This window comes from Hypanus sabinus, unplaced genomic scaffold, assembly GCF_030144855.1.
Source record: "Hypanus sabinus isolate sHypSab1 unplaced genomic scaffold, sHypSab1.hap1 H_1, whole genome shotgun sequence".
In the NCBI taxonomy this organism is placed as follows: Eukaryota; Metazoa; Chordata; class Chondrichthyes; order Myliobatiformes; family Dasyatidae; genus Hypanus; species Hypanus sabinus.
The window spans coordinates 1,625,177-1,648,904 of NW_026779040.1; the positions used below are offsets into that span (position 1 = coordinate 1,625,177).

General features: G+C 40.3%; 1 protein-coding gene across 3 annotated transcripts in view; it reads left to right on the forward strand.

Moving 5' to 3' along the window:
• Positions 1-23,728, forward strand: part of LOC132386050 (uncharacterized) — a 158,051-nt gene that overhangs the window by 13,407 nt on the left and 120,916 nt on the right. For all 3 annotated transcript variants that reach the window (XM_059958340.1, XM_059958342.1, XM_059958341.1), the window contains one exon: positions 18,833-19,008. In XM_059958340.1, the coding sequence (XP_059814323.1) occupies positions 18,833-19,008 (176 nt within the window). The remainder of the gene's footprint in view (positions 1-18,832; positions 19,009-23,728) is intronic.

Below are 23,728 nucleotides of genomic sequence, written 5' to 3' on the forward strand. Positions count from 1 at the left end.
TTTGATCTGGAACCACACGCGCGGCTGATTGAAATTCTACGGCGTTACATGAAAGATGCTGGCATGGATAGCAGAAGGGCTGACAGGTTGGATGCAGCAAGTGGGAATAAGCGGCACCTTTTATAGTTGGCTGCCGGTGGCAACTAGCGTCGCTCAAGAAACGGTATTGGCGCCGCCACTTTTCCCATTGTTTGTCAATGATTTTGAAAATGGAATTGAAACCTTTTTGGTAAAGTTTGTTGTATAATATGAAGATAGGTGGAGAGGTACATAAGGCCGTGGAAGCAATATGATTGCAGGAACATTCAGACAAATTGGAAGAATGGACAAAAAATGTGGCAGATGCAATGTAGTGTTGGGAAATGCATGATCACGCATTTTGGTAAAAGGAACAATAGTGCGGACTATTGTCTAAATGGGGAGAAGGTTCAAACATTAAAAGTACAGAGGGACATGCAAGATTCCCTGAAGGTTACAGTACAGTTTGAATCTGTGATAAAGATCGCAAATGCTGTGTTGTCATTTATTTCATGGAGAATACTAGGAGATAATGCTGAGCCTTTATAAGACAGTTTGGGCCCCATATATCAGAAGAATGTGATGTCTACAGGGAGAGTCCACAGGAGATCCACAATGATTATTCTGGCAATGAAGAGGGTAACATATGAGGCAGCTTTGGGCCTGCACTTAATCGAATTTAGAAAAGTGCGGGGGGGGGGGTGGTGGTCGGTAACATCATTGAATTCTGTGTTGAAAGGAGAAGATAGAATGGATGTCGAGAGCATTTTTTCTGTGGTGGGGCTAACCAGAACTAGATCACACAGTCCCAAAATTGGGAGGTGACCCTTCAAATCAGAGTTAAGGAACTTTTTTTTAATCTATCCGACTATTAGTGAATCTGTGGAATGCTCTACTACAGACTGCGGTTAAGGCCAAGTCCTTTGGTTTATTTAAGGCAGAAGTTAATCGTTTCCTGATCATCAAGGAATATGGCGAGAAGACAAATGTATGGGTTTGAGTGGGATCCTGGACCTGCCACGGTGGTATGGCTGATCAGACTCGATGGTCTGAATGGTCTGATTCTGCTCCTGTGGCTATGATCTTATGTTTTATTCGCTTTAACATATCGATTAAGGATTAAGTTGTCTATATTATCACTCTACGTTGATCTGATATTCGTTCTACATTTGCTTGCATGAAAGGAATTGTGTTATAAACTGTGGATGAAGTTTATCACAGTATGCCGTAATGTCAGTCTTATTGCCCGTTGTTGGATAATATAAACGCATAAAGGGTGTGTTTACTTCTACTAACCATTTGTAACAGCTACAACTGTCTTAGTTTTGAGAGGACTGCTCCACTGAGAAACATTTGCAAATGCCGTATATCTGGTGCTGCTGTACTACATTGAGTGCTTGCTGTGTCTTTTTATGTTTCCCACTGTCACGTACACCGTGACTGGGTTACCGAACCAGCAGAAATGGAGAATACATTGGAGTCTGTTATTACTAGTAAACAATAGTGTTTATCAGTAAACTAAGCAATACAGTACCATAAATTCAAATATATAAAGCAGGTTAGCAATGATATATGCAGAGTGTGGAAATGGGAATCAAAAACCAAGATCTTTCAAATTCTAGGGGTGAATTGGTACAATCTTACGATATAATGAAGAAAGTGCCAGTTCAGTTCAATGTAGTGGCTGATGTAACTTTGGGGGCGGAGGGGACAGGCAGAGGCAGAGTGAGGGAGACAGAGAGAGAGAGAGAGAGATCCACTGATCGATTCTCCGATTCGATTCTCAAAACCCCCACCAACTTGTGGGTGCACAGCGCTCTTTCAGTGTCCCGTGGTCTGTCTGCCTGTGTCTCAACAGACCTGCTTTTTATTTCCCATGCTGAATACCAACTGTCCATCAATCAGGTCCCTCCTTGCTTTCTCTGCAGGAATCTTAACAAGCAGGCAAAGTCCTTGACGAAGAAGGAAACAATCACCCAGGGATCCATAATATTAAATCATGTCTCTCTCGCTCTCTCATCTCCCCGGGATGCCTTGCCTCCCCCTGCCCCCCTTCTTCACTCTCTCTCATTACTCTCATTAACAGCATAGTTCACAGGGGGGTCAGTGTCCCAAAGCCAGTCTCATTCTGCGGACAATTTAAGGTCATTTTCCGCATTAAATATGAGCCCAAGGGGTACATAACACCACCTAGTCAACAGTGAAACAGGTGCTGTTCACATCTGGCAACTCTGAGCGCTTGCTCCAGGATTGTCTTGAAAAAGCCCAGGTACCGTCACTATCATTCAATTTCAAGGACATCTCTCCTTTTTTTTAAGAGAATGGCTATTTTATTGTTTAACACCTACAGACATTTATTATTATTATTATTATTATTATTATTATTATTATTATTATTATTATTATTATTATTATTATTATTATTATTATTATTATTATTATTATTATTATTATTATTATTATTATTATTATTATTATTATTTAGTAATGAAGGAAAGTGTAATTCCAAATCATTTCTTCCCAGGAGAAACTAGTAAAACCTATAAGAAGGACCTAGTCTGGAACACTTATTTCTTCAATTCTAGGAACTTTGGAAATATTCTAGTATTTATCTTAGTATTTTCTGAGGTTGTACAGAAATATTGCTATGTAGGTCTAAGCGTTTACTGTTATTTGTCATAAGGGAACATGGAATGGACTGAAATGCAGGGCGCAGGCACTGAAGTACAAGGGGCAGGACAGGGATAACTAAAGGATAGAACAAGGTGTGGTGACCGTGGCGTGAGGGACGTGGCATTCAACGGTGATTCTGGAGTTCAGAGATAGTTCAGGCAAGGCGTTAGGATCCTCATGGCGAGGCAGGTTCCTCAGGGTTCTCGCAAGGTAGGGTCTTGGCTCGGCTGAAGGATCGGTCTATGAGGTTAGCCCACTGGGCACAACTCCTGGGCCGGGCCCTGCCTCCCAGGCAGGATAACAGGGGCCTGGGCAGGTCGCGGGGATACCTGGGCAGGTGCGTGGCCCAACCCGTCGGAAGCGAGGGGTAGGAAAATGGCAGAGTCCTCCGCCGAGCATGGCAATCTGACCTGGCTTACACGGCGGAGGCAAGGGATGGGAAGGGGACTAAGTCCAGAGCGACTCCAAGACTGACTCACAGAACCAGTTGATTAGCAGTGGGTACTCCAAGATAGGGCGAACAGGATGAACAGAACGAAACCGGGCGAACAGCGCAAGCAGGGCAACCCTGATGAACGGGTAGAACGTGACAGACAGGCAAACAGCGCAGCAGGACGGGTTCAGAGCAGAACAACCCCCCAACTAGACGCAGTCCCAGAGCCCCTGATATCCAAATACCAGACGATGAGCATCAGGTGCGCCTCCACGAGTTCAAACAAGCCAAAATGATCCACAGGTGTAACTATTTGGCTCAAGGGTGAAAGGGGGGACGGCTACAAGACCCGGAATGCGGTCTCCGGACCGGACCATAACTGTTATTGTGTAGTGACTTTGAGCAGAGTTGCTTATATTAATATGTGGAAAACGTGTACACAGTTCTTGTTATTCAGCCTATTCTTCATATTTTTAGATTACTGTTCTATATATGATGTGTGTGTTTAAAATGAAGCATCTCTCTCTTTGAAGTAAGTTCTTCATGCTTCTTTATTCGGTGGTATTGCATCGGTACATTTAATATATATAGTCCTAACTGTAACAGAAAGTTCTCAACATCTTTTGTGCAACACTTCCCCTAAGACTGTATTGTTATTCTTTTTCTCGCCTCAAGTTGTTAAAATCTGAGGTAGGGGATACCCACACGCATTCAGTTCTGAATTGCTTGGAGCTTACTGACTATTCGAGAGATGTTCAATTTTGCAACTTTCAGGAAATTTACAAGGTGTTGCTGTGTAGTCCTAACTATTTAATGTCGTTGTGCAGTGACATTGGGATGATACTAGTTGTATCTATAAATCTATAACCTGCTAATGTTCCATCGTCTTCCATTTTCCTCTTTTAATTCAGCATATTTCTCATGCTTTCCCTTATCGATCTATGCATGTTATCTGCAATTGCAATGGCTATATGTATTAACAAATATATTTTGCTTGTTTATGCTGTAATACTATATTGGGCTAGTTAATATTGATTGTCCTATAAGTAATATTGAATCCGTCATAATATTATTTCTGGGTTCTGGCTCTGTACCCTAATCAGACTTGTATTTATCGTTGTGTCTGGTTAATTTTTCGATTTTTTTTATTTTAAAGCAAGACTTAGGTGACTGGTGATTGCCACTTGTTGGCAATGCAAGTAACCAGACTGAGCAAAACTACTGCAGAATTGTGAAATGTTCTGGATTGCTTCTGGCCATTTTCTGCATTATTCGTCTGGAATTTTTGTTGTTTTGTTATGTATTTTTTGATGTGTTGACCTATGAATCTCCTTTATTTATATACTTAACGACTGGGCCTCCAACTCCATCTATGTCAATAATGCACATAAATTCTGATGTTCTCTCCTGCGGTCCTAGGCTCTCCCCATTATAGGAAACGTCCTTACCAAATCCATTTTATTTAGGCCCTACAACTGTTTCAATGTGACGCTCCCCCAACCCAAGATTCTTACAAATACCAAAAAGTTCAGTATCAGAGCCATCAATCGAAACTGATACGTTAACACGTTCATTGTCGTGAACCTGCGCTGCAACCTCAACAACAGCAGCATCTCGTTTCCAAGATGAAGGACCCGAAATTGTTCACGATATTCGAAATGCAGTCTGACCAATATTTTGTAATGTCTCAGCCTTACATTAACGATTGTCACTTTTTTTCCTCACTGGGAAGTCTAAATGTAACTATAATGGCTGCAACCTGGTATCCTTATCGAAGAAAGATTCTTCTTGGTAGAGAATAACGTCTGTCAATGGTCATCAACCTGAAAGTAATTGTCGTGACATCACCGGGTTATGAAGACAGCACATGTTTATGGTTATGAAGCGAGTCAGTGGATTGCCAGCAAAGCGAACACGATTGAATAAATCAATGATGAACGATCTTCTGTATAGTGGACTGGGAAAAATTGCGATCTGACTGATACATTAGCGCTAAGTAAGTTCTATAGTCGGCCGGCGCAGGTAGGATGCGGTGAAAAGTTGACGACAATTTCGTGTGAATGTTCAAAAATCGCATTCTGCTGGTCGGTATGCATATTTTCTATTAATGACAAAATGCTGATGAACCTGTCTGTCAGCTTTATTTCTGGAAAACAGTTATGACTTTCTGAATAAGCTATGTATAATAGATTGACGAATAAATTGTGTATATCAACGTACAATCGGAGGCTGTAATTGAATCCAAACAAGTAAATATATTCCAGCCACATTGTAACTAGTTCTACTGTTTGGAGGGATCAATGAATATGGACAAGAGGGTGAATTAACTGGATTTGAATGATCGAGTATACTGTGCTTTGTTAGTATTCTCTATTTTTCTGAAAATTAAACAGTTTCAAAATAAGAACACTACAATATGGCAATGATGAGCAGTGTGAAAGTGTCTACGTCTTTCCCAAAAGCAGACTGAGAGAACCAAGAAACGGCTCTTATCAGGATCCCCGAAAGAATTAGGCAAGCTCATTATTGTGTCCCTGCAATTAAGTATTACTGAAGCATTTAAAATTGTATAGAATGTTGATTTCACTTCGTAGTTCTTTGCTCTTCTTTGTAGGTTCATTCTAATACATCTATGCGGATGTTAAGACAATAAGACAGATGAACTGAATTAGGTCATTAGATCAATCGAGTCTGCTCCGTCATTTCATTATGGCTGATACATTTCACTCTCCACTCCATTTTTCTGCTTTCAGTCGTAACAGTTCACGCCCCGACTTATCAAAAACATATCAAAATTACAAAATTGCATGTCATAAACTACGACATGATTACAACAAACCTGGCCTCCACAGCCGCTCAACAATAGATTCACGACCTTCTGACTGTAGGAATTCCTCCTGATCTCCGTTCAATAACGGAAATCTCTTTAGTCTGATGTTATGCTCGATAGTCCTTGAGCTCCCTAAATATGCTCCCCACATCCACTCGATCGCCGTGTTTCAGCAAAGGATGCGTTGCAATGGTATTTTCCCCGCTCTCTTCCTTCAAAATTCCAGAAATTAAAGGCCCAATGCCTTCCTGACAGAGCATCCCATTTGTCAATTATCGACCTCAAGCTTGGCCAGAATTTCATCAATTCCTTTAACCAAGTCATTCCAAACGTGGAAAGATGCAGTCGCAGGCCGATACTTATGGAACAATACTAGTCACGTGCATTCAGTCAGATCAGGCAAACGTGATCCCACTCTTTCCCTCTTGTCAATCAGTCAACACTCCACTTATGCTTGTCTAATTCCTGTAATAGGATGGGCTCTTATATTGATAAGCAGCCACATCTTCGGCACCTTGTCAAAGACTTTTTGAAAAACCTAAAACACGTCACCTTCCGATGCTCTGTCGTCTGTATAGCTTTGTAGATTTCATGTAAAATGACCTCAAATTTTGAGGATGTACCCGAAATTATGCGGCGAGTTCAATAAACATAAATCGGTGAGAAAGCAGGTTGTCGAAATTGAAGGTTACATTTATGAGTAATTTATCCTTAACCATGATTTGCTGAAGAAACTACAGATCAAATAAACGTAAACTACAAGGCAATATCTGAAAAAATCTTGAATGAAAACTAATGGTAAACAGACATAATGAGTGAATCCTTGGTTCTAATTACGCTGAATCTATGTTAGTTATTTTACAACGTATTCAGTAAATGCGAACCATTCGTGGTGTAGGCGCAGGTTAAGAAAACAGAAGAAAAATAATTCCTCTCCAATTCACAAACAAGCAAAAACTTGTATTAAAGAAGCGACTGGTGCTGTGGAATGGAAGTTTCGAACGAAATGCGATGCTGGCTGGTCAGAGCTAACCCGTCACTTAACCAAAGGCTCTTCAGCAATGATCGGAATTGTTAAGATTATACACTTAGAGCGGGGGCGGGGAGCCGGCGGGGAAGGGCAATATCAGCCCAGCAAACAAAAAACGTTTTTTTTAAGGCATGAAATGATCTTGCTAAAACATTCATTAATTTCCGATCTTAGCCATTTGGCATAAACTGCGTAAAACTGGGTGATATTTATTACCGTACTGTACAAAAAAGAAGAGACAAAGCAACACGGAATAGAAAGTTGCAAGCTGTACGAAAAAAAAGTATCACGTGCTTTCTTAGGAGGGTAACACAGTTTGCAGTAAGTCTATTGTCGGAGAATAATTGGAAAAGAAGGAATGACTGGCGAGCTTCAAACGGATTGCTCTAAAGGGTTACAATGCCATCTCAGCAATTAAGTCCTGGAGAAAGGCGTCCAGACATGGCCACTGAACACTAGAGTATAGGACAAAAATCAGCAGAACTCCGGAAGGAAGAAAGGGGGCGGGCATGGGAATTTCCTTGGATTACAGAAACAAATTAATTTCCCACAGATACAGCAACACTCTCCCCCACCACCATTGAGCAGCGACAAAATGCAGACTATGGTGCATAGAATGTGTCAGAGCAGAGCGGCCCCTTGACTGTTATTCTTTCAGGGTCTGTCTATCAATGGGTCTGTAAATGCTGATCCGAGATTCGCTTTATGTTGGCTGCTATTAATGGTTGAGTGTTTTGATAGTCCAGTCTCCCCTTTCGCCGTGGATCTTTAGGCTCTGCAGAACAGTGGAAGCTGTTCACCACAGACTATGTGGTGAGTTGGTCCCTCTGAAATGGGGAAATAATGTATTTTTTTTCTGTGCAAGGTAGTTTTTGAAGTTCTTTTTAAGCAAATCCATCTTGTATGTTACAACAAGTTGCAAAATAAATGTTGTTGTGTTTCTTCTTTTGGCAGTGATATTTTTGCTCTATGCATTGCTCCTGTGTCCATAAGTGGTCGTATTCTGGGGGAAATTAACATAAATAGATTGACAAATTTCTTAATTTGCAAATGCTGTATTAGTGAAATTGAGTGATTTCCATATATGGAAAGACAAATATTATGTGTTCATCCTGTAACACGATGAGATACAGGACTGTTAAATTAAAACATTTGAGAATGAAGAAAAGTGGTCATACGCATTCTTCTGTGATTGCACTGGAGCTCTGCGATTCCCAGAGGAATCTTATGACCGGAAACCCCGATAGAACAATATTTCAATACTTATGCTTTTGATTGATAGCCAACGTTTTATTTCTCACCGAACTGACCTCATGACCCTGCATGCTGCATTTCATTTTGATAATCATCATTTTCTCTATACAAGCGATATTTCTAAATCTAGCCGTACTCATCAAGTAAAGTAGGGCAGAGGGAAATTAAGCTATTGGTACAGAAGGTCATTCTTATGAATCAGAGGTGTGAGTAACCATTAACCAATGTATGCTGGTAAACTTGCCGAAAACAAAAATCTTAATTTGTAAGATAGTTTGATAAAGGAAGCATGACAGAACTCACAAAATTTCCAGCGATATTATGCAACATTTAAAATCATTCCATTCAGATAAAATAAAATCACTGCAATAATGACGAACAGAAGCGTTGCTGAGAAGCAATTAGAGCTGGAAAGATAGTTTGAAAGAAGAACGCTTCTATGGGAGTTTGAGGTTTTAGGACACAGATGCACTGTCTCTACTGTTTAGTCATGTCATGGTTCTAATTCCCGCCGTTGCCTGAAAGGATTTTTTTTTTCCGTTCACCCCGTGACCGTGCTGATACCCTCCGGAGCACCGTTTCTGGTTATGGGAAGTTTTTAGTGTACTAACGTATAGTTTGAAGTCTGAAGTCAGAAATATAAATAAAGGTTTCTTATTGCTGTATTTGTATTTATGGATATAAACTTTACTGTAAATTAACAAAAGATTTATGATAAAATATGATCCCTATGAGGTTTGTTATTATTATTAAGCCCAAATAAGACATTTTCAAATCAAAAACTAAAATCTACAAATCCATAATCTATAGATCTGTAATTTAAAGATCTATTATTCGACAAAAATCAATCCAAAGTGTTTTAACATATTCACAAAGCCAAAACAGATTAAATAAAACCACTGGATATAAACCACAATAGGAACAGTTAGTTTCAATATTAGAATTAAACCTTGTCAAATGAACATTGATTGGACAATATCTCTGTATAATGTTAAATGAAATTTCTTTAATTTTATTCCTTAATAAAAATGTATAAAAAACGAGCCACAAATACTCCTGCACCTCAGATTCCCCAAACTAACACCCGGAGGACTAGAAGTAATATCTTTTTGAAACAAACTTCTAATACGGTTATTTTTGTTTAAGTGGAGGTAAAAAAAGCTTATTTAATGAAGGAGAAACAGTCCGAACAAGCATGAAAAGGAAAATGTGAAAGAAAATGTTTCCCTTTTCATATATCTATCTATTTATAATTGGCTTACTTGCAGAAAGCAGAGGGTCGTGGTGTAGGGAGTACTTTCTGACTTGAGGGTTGCGTCTAGTGGTTTCCCACAAGGATCGGTTATGGGACCTCTACTTCTTGTGATTTTTATTAACTACCTGGATGTAGGGGTAGAAGGGTGGATTGGCAAGTTTGCAGACGACACAAAGATTTTTTGTTGTTGTGGATAGTGTTGAGGATTGTCCAAGATTGCAGAGGGACATTGATAGGATGCAGAAGTGGGCTGAGAAATGGCAGATGCAGCTCAACGCATTGAAGTATGAGGTGGTACACTTTGGAAGGACAAACTCCAAGGCAGTGTACAAAGGAAATGGTAGGGTACTTGGGATTGTGGAGAGGCAGAGGGTTCTGGGTGTATATGTCCACAGATCCCTGACATTTACCTCACTGGTAAAAATGCTCATGGAGTGTTAGCTTTCATAAGTCGAGGGATATAGTTTAAGAGTCGCGGGGTAATGATGCAGCTCTATAAAACTCTGTTTGGGCCACACTTGGAGTACTGTGTCCAGTTCTGGTCGCCTCACTATAGGAAGGATGTGGAAGCATTGGAAAGGGTACAGAGGATATTGACCAGTGTGCTGCCTGGTTTAGGGAGTATGCAATATGATCAGAGATTAAGGGACTTTACACTTTGTAGAGACGGAGGATGAGAGGAGACATGATAGAGGTGTACAAGATATTAAGATGAATCGAAAGAGTGGACTGCCAGCGCCTCTTCCCCAGGGCACCACTGCTCAATACAGGAGGACATGGTTTTAAGATAAGGGGTGGCATTTTCAATAGGGATATTAGAGGAAAGTTTTTCACTCAGAGAGCGGTTGGTGCGTGGAACGCACTGCCTGAGTCAGTGGTGGAAGCAGATACCCTTGTGAATTTTAAGAGACTATTGGACAGGTATATGGAGGAATTTAAGTTGGTGGTTAATGGGGAGCAGGGTTTATGCTTCTGCATATCATTATGGGCTGAATAGACTGTACTGTGCTGTATTGTTTTACCTCCTATATCCAGAGTTTAATGTCTTCAGCCACAGAATGTGACTTGGATTAAAAAGAAGTCCATATGTTTATTCTGCTTTCAGAACAAGAATAAAGCATTATATTTAACAGTTTGTATAAGTACCCTGGCATTAAAAGAAAAAAAGTGAAAAAGACACTTATGTGAGACACACAAAAAGTTCTTATTCTCTAATAATAAAATAAAATTTAAAAAATAATTTCCCTGTCCTATATAAATAAAGGCCAGACTCGAATATTAGTAGAGGTAATAAACCAATTGCAACACCAACATGTTACCATTCTGCTCGTATCTATTTTTCATTAATGAAAGCTCGGATCCCGGCAAACAAAGCACGCTTCCCATCTTTTCTAGCATCCTGCACCAGCAGCCATAGCTTCTGTCGGGCCAATTTATCAGCTGCAGTCAGGTCCTCGGCTATTCTTAGTCTCTGCGAGAGCAAGTATTCGTTTTTCCAGCTTGTTTCCATATAATACCCCTTGTTTTTCTGTCTGAAAAATCGAATATTGCTCACTCGAGACTTTCTATTCTCTTTTATCCTACCGAGACGATGTACAACATCCACGTGAAGTAAAATCTGCTCCTTGGCCTCCGGAGCTACTGCTTGGCATATTTGATACTTTTTTTTAAATATTTTCATCCGTTTGCTCTGGAATTCCGTAGATTCTCAGATTTCACTTTCTTTGATAAAGCTTGGCCTCATTCAGCCTCAAGTCCAAAGTCTCAACCTTCTTTTCCTGCTCCGTGCAAGTCCCTTTAATCTGCACAACATCAGACTTCCAAGGTATTGAACTCTTCAAAAATAAAGTCGAGGGATTTCTTAATGTCATCGATGCTATTTTTATTGTTGCCAATTCTCAACGACAGATCAACGCACCTATCGTTAATTAACTGAGCTATAGTTTGTAAAGTGACCTCTGTTTTCATCTTTTTAACTCCAGGCTTCACCAGAGTGTCGAGGTCTGACTCAGGTAAATTCTCCAGGTTGGAGTCGATCTCTGGATGTGCGCCTCTTCCGAAGCAGCAGCACGAGACTTTACCAAATGCACTCCAAACTCCATATCTTCAGGGAAGAACTGCACATTGTTTTTTTTCAGCCAATTTTCGCTTTCTTTCTTGTGCTTCTTTGAAGGCATTAACATTTTCCAGAGCACGTGGTATTATCCACCACGCGACAATTAAAAAAAAACAAATATCTGTCTTCCTAAGCAAAAGAAAACTTCAAAAATAGTAAACGATCGGGTATTGAGCTACACTGGACAGGGATTTTGACATATTATTAAAAAATGAGTTGAAGATCAACACAGTATCTCAAGCATAACAACCCATGCGACTTCACCGGGTGCCATCTTGCGCGTCTGCTTGCATTATTATTGGGGGATTGTTGGGCAGCACTGCTCAAAGGGCAGGAAGGGCCTACTCTATCCTGATCTGAAAACAATAAAAAAAGGAAAATTCACATTATCAAACTGGCAATCAAGCAGAGATTTTGCTTGCTCATGAAAATAACTAACTAACCTACTTCCGGCGTCATGATAATCAGCCTGTAATCTCCTGTCGCAGGACCATTATCTAATGAATTAGAGGAGCCCAAAAAGGACATTTGGCCCTTTGGGTCTGCTCCGCCATTTCATGATGACTGATCCATATTTCCACTTATCAGCCATCTCCTGCATTGTCTCTGTACTCCTTCATGTCCTGACCAGACAAGAATCTACCAAACTCTGTACTATATAAACATTGACCTCCACAGTTCCCTGTGGCAAATACTTGAACATACTTCCCGCTGTTAGGACTCCTGCAGTGTTTGCGGTAGCATTCCACAGGGTCTGAAGGAACAACCTCTCAGAGAAAAAGGATGTGTCCAAACTAATATGCCCCATGTCAAAAGGTAACTCCTCCTCTGCAATATGCATAAAGTCCATGATTTCACTGTTATTTCGTCTCTCTTCGGTGCACTCTACATGGAGATCAATACACAGATGATGATCACGCTGACCTTTGAGACAACATTATTGTCTTTTGATATCAATTTGTTCTAGATATATTTGTACAGACCGTTTTAATTCCCTTTCACCTAGTCAGCAAAAATAAACTGATTCCTTCTGTTAGCCATCCTGAAAAAGGCAGGTTGAAAATTCATGCCAAATGTGCAATTTTCCAATAGTATGGGAGATCTGACGATGCGACTAAATTGGGAAAATCGTTTGGCGCTGGATTTAAAAGGGGCAGCACGTATTGGAGAAGACATTGGGGAGCAGATCGAGGTTGATCTCAATTGGGGCTGATATATTCTGAATTGAGTGTTGTGCAATGAACCGGAATTGAATAGAGGGCTAAAGGTAAAATAACCCAGTGACCACAAGACATTAATACATAGGTGCAGAATTAGGCTATTCAGCACATCGTGTCCGCTCCGTCATTCAATTTTGGCCGATGCCGGATCCCACTCAGCCCCATGCTCTTGTCTTCTCGCCGTATTTTTAATTACCTGTCCGATCAGGAAACGATCAAATTCTGTCCTTAATATAACGCGGGTTCGCCTACACCACAGTCTACGGTAGAGCATTCCACAGATTTACTATTTTCTGGCTATAAAAAACTGCTCCTAACTTCTGTTCTGGAAGTTTGCTCTCAATTTTGATGTTGTGCCCTTTACTTGTGGAAATCCCCACCATAGGAAACATCCTCTCCACATCCATCCGAACACGTCCTTTCAACATTCGGTAGGTTTTAATGAAATCTCCCACTATGCCTCTACTTTCGGGTGAGCACAGGCGCAAATTTGTCAAACGCTTCTCGTATGTTAACCCCTCTGTTTCCTGAATCATGCTTGTGAACTTTATCTGGACACGTTCCAACAATAGCACATCCTTTCTTTGATAAAGGGCCGAGAACTGTTGACAATTCATTATGTGCGGCCTGAGTGTGTCTTATGAAGGTTCACATTGTTTCCTTGCTCTTATAGTGGACTCCCATTGAAATAGATGCAACATTGTATTTGTCTTCAAGACAACAGACTCAATCTGTAAATAAACCTACTGGGAGCCTTGCCCGAAGACTCCTAAGTCTCTCTGCACTTCTGATGTTTGAACATTATCCCCATTTAGATAATAGTCGCCTCTAATCTCTCTTTTACCAAAATATGTTATCATACATTGTCCAACTTTTCTATTCCATCTGTCACATTTATTTATTTGCCCATTTTTGCAATTTAATGCCGCAATCGCATTGCTTTCTCAGCTCTACCTACCCGAACAACTATCTTTATATCATTTATATCAAAATTTGCCACAAAACTGACGGCCTCAATGCCGACACCTGAGCTGGCAGCTATTCCTCTACCGATGCCACTATTTTTACTGTAACACCGTAGGATGTTATCTGTTTAAGCAGCCTCGTGTGAGGCACCTTAACAAGTGCCTTCTGAAAATTCAAGTAAATGGCATTCACTGCCTCTCCTTTGTTCACCCTGCTTGTTACTTCCTCAAAGAAGTCTAACATATCAGTTAGGCAATAATTCCCCTAGCATAAACCATGCAGACTTTGACTTAATTGTTCAGTCATCTACAAATACCGCGATACCACATCCTTATTAATAAAATGCAACATCTTCTCAACCAAAGAGGTACATATGAACTTCCCACTACTCAGGACATTTACAAAGACATGTGTGCAAAATGATACCGAATGATCACTGGGGACCTGGTTAACACCAAGCACAGGCTGTCCCAGCAGCTACCATCCAGGAAACGGTGGGAGTGTGTACGTCCAGATTACATAGGCTCAGAATAGAAGGGTGTCCTTTTAGAACGGAGATGAAGTGGAATTTATTTAGCCAACGATTGATTTATCTTTGGAAATCGTTAGCATAGACGGCCGTTGTGCCGAAGTCAGTGTGTATGCTTAAGGCAGAATTTGATGGGCTCTTTGATATTTAGGGCATGAAGCTTTAAGAGGAGAAACCAAGAGTTTGGGGCTGAATGGGAAATAATGAAATAGCTCGGCAGAATCGATGGGCCTAATGGCCTAATTCTGCTCCTATATTATTGGTCTTATATCCTTCTTAAGTACAGTCTTGAATTCCTTATTCTCCTCTAGATCACGTTCCTGGGTGACATACTTGCTGTTCACCTCCTTCTTCCTCTTACCTAGGGCTTAAACATCTATGAAAAACAATATTTTCTAAGCCCGCTAGCCTGGACTTTTATTCTCACACAATCATACCTACTCTGCATTCTCACCTCTAACCTGAATCTCTTGTCATTGAATCCCTAGCATTGGAAACATTCCCTGGACATTTACTCTTCCTTGGCCTTTCAACCGTCGAAATATTTCTATAACAGCCCTCCCCTGCACCATAGGAAACATCCTCTGCACATCCAGCCGAACTAGTCCTTTCAACATTCGGTAAATGTCAATGAAATCTCCCCTAATTCCTCTACATTCGGGTGAGTGAAGTCGGCCTTTTCGCCTTGGAGCGACGGGGGATGAGAGCTGAACTGATATATGTGTACACGATAATCAGAGGCATTGATCGTGTGGATAGTCAAAGGCACCCCCAATCCCAGAGGGTGAAAAAGGCTAGCACAAGTTAGCACAGTTTCAAGTTTGCTGTAAGTAGGTATAGAAGAGATGTCTGGGTAAGACTTTTGACGCAGGGAATGGTGAGTGCTTGGAATGGGATGCAGTCGGCGGTGGTGGAGTCGGATATGATAGGGTCTTTTAAGAGACTCCCGGATGGCTACATGGAGGTTAGAGAAATAGAGGGTTATGGGTGAAGCCATAGTTCTGAGATAGGGACATGTCCAGCACAGCTTTGCGGACCGAAAGCCCTGTATTGTGCTGTAGGTTTTTTATATTCTGTGTTCTATAAACTTCGAAGTAGATTTTTTTCCGGTGTCTGTTCTGTCAATCCATCAGTCTTGATTTGTTATCCCTCTCAACACCATTTCTGTACACATGTGAGGAAGCATTCATCCTCTCTGACATCTTTTTCTCCAATCCTGATGTAGGATCTCGGTTCGACTGTTTTCCATAGATGCTGCCAAGTTTGCTGAGTTCGTTCAGCATTTTCTGAGTGTTGATAGCCTCTAAGAATTTCGCTCTTACTATAGTCAAAATCTGCGTATGAATCTGAATATCCCTTGAAGTTGCACCTTGCTCATCCTTTCATCTGATCTGGAAACGGTTTCCAGACATACAATACTATCTGTGGATGGCCAGGGTTGATTTACTATATTATTAGATCCGCAGAGTTGAGGTAGACAAAGAAGAATGATCACGTGCCAGGAACGTATCTTTTGGTCATCTGGTAAATTACCTCTCCTGCAAGCCAATCACTCTTTTCCTCGATTGAGAAGTAATGTACAATGGATTCATTAGCGTTAAGTGGATAAGTTGGTACGATAACTGATGCTTGCATTCGGGCAGCTGCACATCACTTCTTGGAGGGAGAAATATGCCCTTAACAAATAGTTAGACATTTTCACATCGTACTTCACTGAATGTCGATATGCCACGTCATTTAGACATGAAGTGTGCAGGAAACTCTCGTGGGCAGTGGAAAATCTATGGAATACCCTACCGCAGAGGGCATGACGGTTAAATAACACAAGTCATTTAAAGAGTAGTAACAAGCTCATCAGTAAACTTGCAGACAGCAGTAGAGACTTATTGCAAAATTAACGACAATCATATTGAATAATTTGGGGGCCATTTGGCGTACTTCAGATTTTTTTTAAAAATTTTATTTTATTAAGCGTTATATTGTTATGCTTGGAATGTTAGATAAGGGTAGATTCGTTCAAAATCCTTTCCTCATGGACGGTAGGTACAGCATCAATGAATAATCTGAAGAATCCAAGCTATTGGTTTCCAACCAACTGTCGACAGACTGGAAAACAGTAAAATAAACAAAAATGGAAGTCAATAGGATAGAGTATACATTTATTGCATGTGAACTTAAAGACGCGGAAATTGACTGTATCACGTTTCCCTGAGTCTGGTGTCACCAGCATTAGCGACATAAGAATCAGGTAAACTGGTTCTTCATTATCAGGCAACTGGAATCAAGCCAACTGTGTTTTTTTTTCCTCACTGTGCTCATAGCTCATTCCACTGCTATCAGTACATGAATCAAACAGAAAATGTAACTTCTGGTGTGAAAGTGCATTACTTGAATTAGACCATGACCAGTCATTCGGCCCATTGATCTGGGATGCAATTCCATTTTCTTTGAATTATTTTATCACTCTCAAACCCATCCTTCTGTCTACTACCGCAACGTGTCACACCACTTAAAATTACCTGATGATTGGTCTAAACTATGGTGTATGGCAATGAATTCCACAGGTACATCACACACTAGATTATAAAATTACTTCTCTTCCTTTCATGTCAGGGGCCATCTTTGAATTCTGAGGCCGTGCCCTCTGATTCTTGAGACCGCCCTAGAGTAAGCACCCCTCAATATCCACTCTATCCAGGCCTTTCAATACTCTATAATTTTCATTCCCCACCCCCCATCCATTTTGCCCAATCGTCACCACTTCAGTGAGTGCAAACCCTAATTCAGTAATCAATCCTCATACATAAAACGTTATGTTCCTGGTATTATTCTCGACAACCTCAGTTGGGTTCTCTCCAATGCCAGCATAATAGTTCATAGAAGGTGGGGCCAAGACCTGATCAGATTGTGCAATTGTCACCTGACAAATATCATAAGGCATCATCATTAGGTATCCAGCTTCCTTAGCTTTAGGAATCGTAACAGCACCAAAAGAACGTATCAGCCTTTTGTTGAAAGAACATGAAAATGCAAACGATACTAATTTAACAAGAGATGCAAACCGATGAAACTGAGAAAACATCACAGACCATACTGACCATTTTCATCGTTTTTATTACCCGAAGGAAGGGTAGATTGACGTTCCTTCGGCCAAACTTGAGGAGGTAGAGTTTGGTTGATCAAATGTTAATAGAACTTGTTATTGGCAGGATCATTGACTGTCATGAAGTACGGAGAGGACTTGGGTGCTACACCAGAAATTGACTGCGGTAGTTCATAAACTGCTAAATAAGAGTTCTGAATGTCTGCGTCCGTTAGTTGAGGAATTGAATTCGGGAGTCAGCATAAAAGAAAATTCAGCATTTAATTAAATTCCTGTGGCATTATTACAGGAGGAACGCGGAGGGTTTGAAGAAAGTACAGCAAAGATTTACTAGAACTCTCCCCGAATTGTATCATTTAACTGATTCTGCTTTTCGAGCCCTAACCCCTGGGCAATCCCACAAGCCCGATTAGCACTAACGTCATCACGGAAAAAATTACAATGAAAAATTAACCTACCTTGTAAGTCTGTAAAATGCACCCGAAGAAATTCCAGGCGTTCCACAGTGAGGATGTTCAGATTCTGCTTACAGAACAGCGCCGAAATTGAATTCCAGAAATTGAACTCTGGAACGCCCTGAGCTGTAATAGTGTCCCGCCAATCACTGCGCTAACGTGGTGCTTACCATGATTTCCTCACTAAAGAACAAGTATACGATTTTTGACAAACCGAAAATCAGAAACAGGATAGAATGACAAGATATGCATCAGTCAGGTTTGATAATTAAATGCCATTGATCTCTGCAAGTATTATGGGGAACCCAAATGCAGAATAACCAATCCCTATGATTGAAAAAATATATATATTTACACGAGAGGGCTGCGTGCTGCAGCAGTGGCATAACCCAATCTTTGTGAATAAATTGATCAGCTTAGGTAACAGGAAATAAAATATAAAAATAACATGGGGCTACTGGACTCCATAGTGCTCATGGAGAGTATTTGCCTTCTAATGTAGGAGATGTCGACAACTTACACAGAGTAATTCACTTATACAGTGTTGGGCATCTCGAATGTGCAACTACATTGCAGGAGAGGAATATAGGATAGAGATGTTTAAGCGTATCTTGCATAAGCGTAGGTAGCGCAGGACTGTGATTATGGTACATATCAGGCTATTGAAAACGCCATTGTTTGAAGGCCTGCTACTGTGTTGTACTGTTCGAGGTTCTCAATCGACATCTCAAAGAATGGAGAAAGTGCGTTGTTATTTAAGCAAATATTCTCAGGGGAGTTCAGCGTTCACTATGTACATTATCTATATGACGTCCATCAAATACTTTAGAAAGAACTATCAGCATTGAAAACAGCGGAACCGGGATTACTACGATATAGTATCGATGTACATACAGAAATGCTGACTACTATACTAACCTTCCACATATTGTTTTTTGCATTGTTGACAGATATGCCAATATGTGTAAGATCAAGTACAGCTTTTCTCGGCTTTCCATCTTCTTCATACTTCTGATGGGGACATTTGCGTATCTGCCGAAGAAATCTACCCCTGATCATGCAGGACCCACTGCTGACAATAGAGAAAAAGATGGCCATACAGGGTTCCACGCCCGTCAATTGAGAAGTAAGTACAAAATCTATAACGACCAGCACAAGAAAGTGGTAGACACTACAACTTCCACCTATTGTTTGTGAAATATACCGGTGAATTATTTGTAATGCTTTAAACTACAACGCAGCATTTATTATACCTTAAACATTCTAACCACAGCTCATTTGAATTAGGCTTCTGTAAAGCAAGCAAATTGTATTCGCTTTCTGATAGATCCACGAGGCATTTCCTTTTCCTTATCGCTACTGTGATTCTTCCAATCGTTTGCCTTGACGAAGGCTAAAGTAGTAATACCTCCCCTTCAATAATGATTCATCAGCCCTGGCTTTAATGAACAGGGGACCAGTTCTGAATTGTGTATGTTTCCCTCCGTCTCCCAAATTTTCATGTATAGCATGATGAGACAGTTTCCAGACTTATTCTCAGAATATTTATAAATAATGACAATCATTTATCATAAATTTTTAAAATGGCTTCGTCAAAGCCATTGAGATCTCGTTGAAGCATTTCAATATGATTTTTAATTGTTCTACTTAGTAAAATTACTGCATATATTTCAATAGCTGAAATCATGCAACTTTCTGATTAATCTATGATATGTATAAAGCGTTGTCATAATAAGAAATAAAGGGGAAAACTGAGGTAGGAATAATCTGACAATCGCACTAAGCAGGACAATAATCAAGTGCACCCATTCTCGGCCGCTTTAATTAACTGACCGAAATCCGTTGAAATCATGAACAGCAATTCTATCAAAAAAATAAACATGCATACTTCAAGATCCTTGATGCAGACTCGAATGATTGCGCAACAAGAAGTCATTTTTATCGAACGGAGGGATTGAGACATAAGACCTTGGACCAAAGACAACGAAAACGAATGATAGAAAGAACGCAACAAAGAGAAAGAGAGAGCGAGAACGAGAGAGATAGCGAGAAATTAAAATAAATAATGGAAGGAAGAAAGAAGAAAAGAAACCATAGAATAAAGACTGAAAGAAAGCACGAATAAATCAAAATAAAATAAGACTGAAAGATGGGTAGAAAGAAGAATGTACGAGAGAATATTTGAAAGAGAAAATAGAGAAAAATAATGGTAGAAAGAAAGAAAGGTAGAGAACAAGAGGGAAGTGCGCATGCGATTAAGAAAGTAGATTGAAGGAATAAACAAGCCTTATTGAGCTAACTGAGGAGAGAAAGACAGATCAGATATTAAAATCACGCTGGAATGAATAGTTTACTTGCTCTACGGGGACTGGTTGGATTCGCATATAATGACGAAATACTGAAAACATCTGCCCTAGCTGCGGCGTCATATAAACGAGGTGCTAGGATATGTCTCCCCATATAAATTAACATTTTACTATCACTTTATCAGTCCAAGACCCGTGGCAATTAAACTCTCCTTTCCAGTTCCTGTGTCTGCATAGCATATGAGTAAAAATCTCAGTGTTAAAAAGTTACATCTTAGGTACCTATTAAACCTTTCACTTCTTGCCTTAAATCTCACCACACTAATTGTCGATTCCACAAACCCGAGATAACCCTAAGGATGCTCCTCTTATTTATCTCATTCGTGATGTTATATATACATCTATACAACCCTGCTACATTATCCGACATTCTGATGAATATAGTCCAAGACTGTTGATGCTTATCCGTGGATCCGGCAGTTCGATCTTCAATTTCGAAATAACGAAGCACAGAGGTGTTTCGTTATTCTTTTTCTTCAAAGCAACTGAAACCAGCAAGAGCACCTCAGATGTTGGAAACAGAAAATGAAACTTTTTATTGCTGTCAAAACTTACCAGGTCCAACTATGTGTGACGAAACAAACATGTAACTGACAATGCATATTTCTTTACATTCAAAAGCGGGCTGACTATTCAAGTATTAACAAAGTGTTACGTCTTCATTTTACGCCAACCGCTTCAGGCCCAGACCGCATCTCAGTAAATCCAACGATTTGGCTGTCCTCCTTTCTACACACAGGCAGTGGCTAGAGAGCAAAGCTCCAAAGATTAAAAGTTAGTCCCGGGAAGCAGAAGAGATTCTGCGGGATTGCGTCGAGTCAGTGAACGAGGCCGTTTTAAAAAAAAAGTCATCTGCGTATCTGAATGAATAAACAGCGATTGTAACAAGCATTAGAAAAACAGCTATAGACGCATGTCTCCGTACAATGCATTTAGGGAACTCACCAATCAGAGTCCGGGAGGAATCATGAGATCCGGCATCACGAGAGAACCAGAAATTTGCAAGTGCTCCAAAAAGCTATTTTGCTTGCGAAGTGCCAATTCTGCAACAAACGAATCATCCAAAGATAATCTAAAGATGATCCAAAGATGCTCGACTGTTGTAGCTTGAATATTCTCAAGGTATATTCAGGTACATAGACGATAATGGGACTTCTTTTCCAAATAAGCTCAATGCCTTCTGTTCTTGATATGAGCGTCCAAATATTGAGGATCGATCAGGTCCACCTACGTCCCAAATCCACTGATGATCCCGTTATTTCAGTCACTGAAACCGACCTATGTGTAGACTTTCGTCTCCTTGATGGCATGAAAAACATCCAGGCCAGATAGGGTACACAGCCAAATCTAAAAGTGTGCTGTACAACCGGCTGGAATGTTCACTGATTTCTATAACCTCTTGCTTCGGCATTATGTGGTCCCCATCTCCTTTAATCAGCTTCAATTATACCGGTGCACAAGAAAGGAACTGGTATTTCCAGAAAAAGCGTGGTGACTTGACTCAATGACAATTGCCCAACCGAACTTGTGTCCGCGTTCCTTTATTGTTTTGAAAGGTTGGTGATGAAATATAACAAGTTCAAATTGACTCCCCGAGCAATAGAGCCGTTGCCACCTGAATGAACCCTGGAATATTTGTTCAGCAAAGATGCGCACATCAGAATGGTCATTGTGAACGGCAATGCCATCATGCCTTCCAATGTAGTCAAAAAGCTCCAAATGCTTGGGCGCTGTTCCTCCTTGTGAAATTGCATCATCCATTTCCAAACCTACGGACACCATTCAATTCGCATTGGCAACAATGTCCTCCGCGACTAACATCAGCACAGGTGCACCGGAAGACTGTATGTTTAGTAACCTGCTCCATTCCCTTTACACATAGCACTGGTTGGCTAAACACAGCTCCAATGCTGTAATTAAGTTTGCTGAATATAAGTCGTAGCAGACTGAAACAAACGTGCTGATTAAACAGTATATTGGAAGGAGGTCGGATATCCGGCTGAGAGGTGTCATGAAAACAACCTCTTACTCAGAGTCAGTAAGAACTAAGAGTTGATTAAAGACTTCAGAAGAAGGAAATCAGAGATCGACTAGCCAGTTTTCAACGGAGGATGAGAAGCAGAGTGAGTTATCGACTATAAATTATTTGGTGTATTAATTAGGAGGAAATGTCCTAGGCCCAGCTCAGAAGTGCAAATATGAAGAAGGCACGGGGGCTCTTTTACTTTCCTAGAAGGTTCTGGAGAGTCAGCATGACATCTAAAACTTTGACAAACATCTCCAGGTGTGTAATGCAGAATATGCAGTATGGCTGCATTTCAGCCACGTGTGGGAGCACCAATGGTCTTGAAAGTAAGCTAAAAATAAGTAGTGGATATGGCAGTGCATCAGGTCTCCAGGCAACATTGACAGGAGGAACATTCACGTCCCCTGCCACGAAGTTAGGGGATAGTTAATAGGCCTCGATCATCGAGCTCGTGAAGCAGAGTGAATAAATTCACTCAACTTAATCAGTCCCAAAATTGACATTTCAGATTGTAGTATTCTGCACTCCAGTTGTACTAGCTAGTTGGGTGGTCCATTGATTCTGTTATAGTTATTATTCTGTGAATATAATGAAAATGAAACTAATTGCATATAGTGACATAAATGTACTTTGCTAATAAATTTATTTTGAATTTGAACGTGGCTTTTTTTGGTTTCTTTAATAAAATGTTCATTTTTGTGATTTCCTGAATCTAGGCGTTTTACTTTCATCTGTTTGTGACCGTATATTTTTGCATAAATGCGCTGGTGACCAATTCCACCCACTTATTTTGCACGATTACAGTGACATACGTTTCAAAGGCAGTCTCTATCTTTATGACCATCTACCTTGACATGCTATAATCTACTTCTGAAATGTATTTTTTTTCATTATGTATTTAGTCGCTCAATATATCTTTACGAAGATGCTTCATTTCAGTTGAATTGCAGATGGTCTCGACTTATTATTCCTGATCTGTAGTTGTTTATTTTCATACTTCGTTTCCAAACAGGACGGTTCCGGATGTCGACAGTTCAATATTATCTGTACTTCCATTCATTTCCAGGAATGTAATTTGTCGAATAATTGCTGGAAAGCTCTTGTCGTTACCAGGGATTATCTCAGCATTTGACTTAATCAATAAAGAGACCATGCACTTCTATTACTTCCATTTCCTAGAAAACATGCCGGTATTCACCGGGTTCATTCCGTGTTGTTTCTGAATATGTTTCCAGTGGGTACGCCTAATACAAATGAACATTTGGAGAACCAACGAGAGGAGAGTAATCTTATTACAGCAGGAGATCCAGAGATGGACGCAGGAAGTAAATTTGAAAGGAGTAAGCTTAGTTTTCAGAATAAATTGAGTTAATGGGTTCCGTAAAATCTAGACATGCTAACATCCTTTTCACTTTCTCTTTTCAATATGTGAATACGTAAACGGCATTAGATAC